At 41.5% G+C, this 4,696-nt stretch overlaps 1 protein-coding gene across 1 annotated transcript in view; it reads left to right on the forward strand.

The window, feature by feature from the left end:
* polr3glb (RNA polymerase III subunit GL b) overlaps window positions 1-3,510 on the forward strand; it is a 12,864-nt gene extending 9,354 nt beyond the window's left edge. Inside the window, exons 7-8 of the mRNA XM_078244913.1 lie at window positions 438-566; window positions 3,209-3,510. Coding sequence (XP_078101039.1) covers window positions 438-566; window positions 3,209-3,295 — 216 coding nt within the window. The 3' untranslated portion in view covers window positions 3,296-3,510. The remainder of the gene's footprint in view (window positions 1-437; window positions 567-3,208) is intronic.
* Window positions 3,511-4,696: the final 1,186 nt, after the last annotated feature.

Below are 4,696 nucleotides of genomic sequence, written 5' to 3' on the forward strand. Positions count from 1 at the left end.
GGGTTAAAACTCTCCCGAGGAACAAACACGTATTTCCTGGGTGAAAATATTATAATATTATTATATTAACATAGATTTTGCAAGATTTTGCATATTTTTATGTAACTTCCGGCCGTAGCTGTATCCCTTCTACAACATCTTTCATCTTGCAGTTAGTGGAAGTGGAAACACTTTTCCGTACACACACACACACACACATACACACACTTACACACACACACACACTCACATACACACATACACACTCACATACACACAAACACACACACACACACACACTCACATACACACACACACACACTCACATATACACACACACACTCACATACACATATACACACACACACACTCACATACACATATACACACACACACACAGACACACACACATTTCAGTTTCAGATTTTATTATTATTATTTTACGTTTCCTGTGTCAGACTCTGCAGAAGAAGGAGGAGGGGCAGAGCTCGGAGGACGAGGAGGAGGAGGGAGAGGAGAAGAAGAAGAAACAGGAAGAGGAAGAGGCCGAGGGGGAGGAGGAGTACGACGAGGAAGAGTTCGAGGAGGTGAGACTTTTTTTTTATTTTAAATCGCCTCATATGTCCATCTTAACAAGTTCAGAAACAGCCCCGAAATCCCCATCACCAAACCCACCAGACTCCATGTAAATAATCAGGACTTTTAGCGTGTATAGAGCCAGCATATTTCCACATGTAAATGGGACTAGGTCTAGACCACACTCTATAATTTACAAAGACCCAACAATTCCAGTAATTCCCCCAAGAGCAAATATTTAGTGGGACAGTGGTGAGGAAAACCTTCCTTTTAGGAAGAAACTTGGGACAGACCCAGGCTCTTGGTAGGCGGTGTCTGACGGTGCTGGTTGGGGGGGTGATGAACAGTGGCAATAATAGTCACAATAAAGATAATGGGACAGTGACTAGAAATAGTAGTCGTAGTAGTTCATGTCGTAGCAGGGCGTAGCAGGACACGGAGTAGGACCACGGCGACAGCTGCCACCATGATTTAGGTGCCACCCAAGGAAAAATGCTGGGCGACAAAAAACATAAGGACTCCGGGCAATAAGCTCCCCAGAGCTAGGTTAGTAACAAGCATTTCTGGGACATGGATGCACACAGATGGAAAGAGAGAGGAGAGAGGAGCTCAGTGTGTCAAAGGAAGGAAGTCCCCCAGCAGTCTAGACCTATAATAGCATAACTAAGAGCTGGTCCAAGGCAAACCTGAGCCAGCTCTATAAGGGTTGGTAGATGAATCTGACGACTATGAAGAGAAGCACAGAAGAGAAGGTGCCGTGTCTGTAGTTATACACCCTCCCCCGCTGGTCTAGGCGAATGCTGCAACTCCTCACTCCCTAAATATAAGCTTCATCAAAGAGGAGAGTTTTAAGTTTACTATTAAAGGTGATAACGGTGTCTGCCTCCCAAACCCAGACTGGGAGCTGGTTCCACAGGAGAGGAGCCTGATAGCTGAAGGCTCTGGCTCCTGAACCCAGACTGGGAGCTGGTTCCACAGGAGAGGAGCCTGAGAGCTGAAGGCTCTGGCTCCTGAACCCAGACTGGGAGCTGGTTCCACAGGAGAGGAGCCTGATAGCCGAAGGCTCTGGCTCCTGAACCCAGACTGGGAGCTGGTTCAACAGGAGAGGAGCCTGAGAGCTGAAGGCTCTGGCTCCTGAACCCAGACTGGGAGCTGGTTCAACAGGAGAGGAGCCTGATAGCTGAAGGCTCTGGCTCCTGAACCCAGACTGGGAGCTGGTTCCACAGGAGAGGAGCCTGATAGCTGAAGGCTCTGGCTCCCGATCCTACTTTTAGGGACTCTAGGGTACCACGAGAGTAGCTCTGATAGCTGGGAGCGTAGTGCTCTAGTGGGACAATAAGGTACTATGAGCTCTTCAAGATATGATGGTGCTTGACCATTTAGAGCTTTGTAGGTCAGAAGAAGGATTTTAAATTCAATCCTGGATTTTACAGGAAGCCAATGCAGAGAAGCTAATGCAGGAGAAATATGATCTCCCCTCTTAGTTCTTGTCAGAACACGCGCTGCAGCATTCTGGATCAGCTGGAGAGTCCTAAGGGACTTATTTGATTGATTGCATCCTGATAATAGGGAATTACAGTAGTCCAGCCTGGAAGTAACGAATGCATGGACTAGTTTTTCAGCATCGTTTTGAGACAGGATGTTCCTAATTTTGGCAATGTTACGAAGGTGAAAAAAGGCTGTTCTTGAGGTTTGTTTTAAGTGGGCATTAAACCATATATCCTGATCAAAAATATTTATAATATTTAAAAAATAAAACAATATTTCTGACAGTAGTGCTGGAGGCCAGGGCAATACCATCTAGAGTAATTATATCTTTAGCTAATGAGGTTCGGAGGTGTTTGGGGCCCAGCACAATCACTTCAGTTTTCTTTGAGTTTAACATCAGGAAATTGTAGGTCATCCATGATTTTATATCTTTGATGCATGCTTGAAGTTTAGCTAACTGACTGGTTTCGTCTGGCTTGATTGATAAGTATAAGTGGGTGTCATCCGCATAACGGTGAAAGTTACAGTAATTGAGTGTTTCCTAATAATATTAGAGGAAGCATATATGAGGAGAATAGCGTTGAATTTCAACCAAACCAGAGTGGTGATTGTTGGAACAGTGGAAAGATGAACCAAGACGGCTTTTGGTAGTTTGATTTAGTTTCTGTCCTCTTTGAATGAAGTGTGTTTTACGATGATAAAAGTCCTGATTATTTACATGGAGTCTGGTGTAGTTTGGTGATGGTGATTTCGGGGCTGTTTCATGTTAAACTAAAAGGATCTTCCTCTTTAACTAAAAGGTCTATCTCTGTAGGGATCCATCCCATAATGTTGTCAGACTCTTAGAATAATAATCTAAGTCTGTCAGCAGCAACAACACAACTTTTAGTGGACGCTGACTGCTGCTGAACATTAGTCCTGTAGGGTAACATTACAGCTTGGTTCTGGTTTAATACTGGACCAGTTTCAGAGATTGTTGTTATCAGACACTCAGACACACAAACATGGAGACAGAGAGTCCAGGTTGGAAAATCCTGAACTTACATTTTTAATGTAACTTCAAGATTCCTGCATGTCAACTTGTGGATTATAACTGTATTCATGTTAAATAAAAATAATTATTAATATGTAATCAGTGTCATTTTCCCATGTTCCCTGTGTGCAGGAGACGGATTACGTCATGTCGTACTTTGATAACGGAGAAGAGTTCGGAGGAGACAGTGATGACAACATGGACGAGGCTATTTACTGAAACACTTTGTCTGTGTGTATGAATATGAACACACACACACACACAGACACACACACACACACACAGACACACAGACACACACATACACACACACACACACAGACACACACACAGACACACACACACACACACACACACACACACACACACACAGACACAGACACACACATACACACACACACAGACACACACACACACACACACACACACACACACACACACACACACACACACACAGACACACACATACACACACACACACACACACATTTCAATTTCAGATTTTATTGGAAAACTTTGTTAGTTTTTACAGCAGAGAGAAAATATCCGTCCAGGAACCCTTTTATAAAGTGGAATGAGTGGATGAATGAATGAATGAGTGAATGAGTGGATGAATGAATGAGTGGATGAATAAATGAATGAATGAGTGGATGAATGAATGAATGAATGAGTGGATGAATGAATGAATGAGTGGATGAATGAATGAGTGGATGAATGAATGAATGAATGAGTGGATGAATGAATGAGTGGATGAATGAATGAATGAATGAGTGGATGAATGAATGAATGAGATGAGATGGATGAATGAATGAGTGGATGAATGAATGAATGAATGAATGAGTGAGATGGATGAATGAATGAGTGGATGAATGAATGAATGAGATGAGTGGATGAGTGGATGAATGAATGAGTGGATGAATGGATGAGTGAATGAGTGGATGAATGGATGAATGGATGAGTGGATGAATGAATGAGTGGATGAATGAGTGGATGGATGAATGAATGAGTGGATGAATGAATGAGTGGATGAATGAATGAATGAGTGGATGAATGAATGAGTGGATGAATGAATGAGTGGATGAATAAATGAATGAATGAGTGGATGAATGAATGAATGAATGAGTGGATGAATGAATGAATGAGTGGATGAATGAATGAGTGGATGAATGAATGAATGAATGAGTGGATGAATGAATGAGTGGATGAATGAATGAGTGGATGAATGAATGAATGAGTGGATGAATGAATGAGTGGATGAATGAATGAGTGGATGAATGAATGAATGAGTGGATGAATGAATGAGTGGATGAATGAATGAATGAGTGGATGAATGAATGAGTGGATGGAGGTTTAGATGAAGACGGTTCATCAGGTTTTATTCGTCCGTAGATTTAAAGATTTCTGTTCATTGAAAAGTTTTTTAAGATTTTGTACCAAAAGTTTGATCTTCGTTGTGTAAAAAAGTGATTTTTTTCTGTTTGTTTGTTGCAAAATAAACACAAAGAGTTAAAAACGTGTTAATATTAAAACGTTTATCGATTCTTAAAATCAAATCATTTGTTACAATAAATAAATAAATCAAAGAAAATATTGAACAGAACAGAATGTACGAGATTACAA

This window comes from Sander vitreus, unplaced genomic scaffold (genome assembly GCF_031162955.1).
Source record: "Sander vitreus isolate 19-12246 unplaced genomic scaffold, sanVit1 ctg331_0, whole genome shotgun sequence".
NCBI lineage: Eukaryota > Metazoa > Chordata > Actinopteri > Perciformes > Percidae > Sander > Sander vitreus.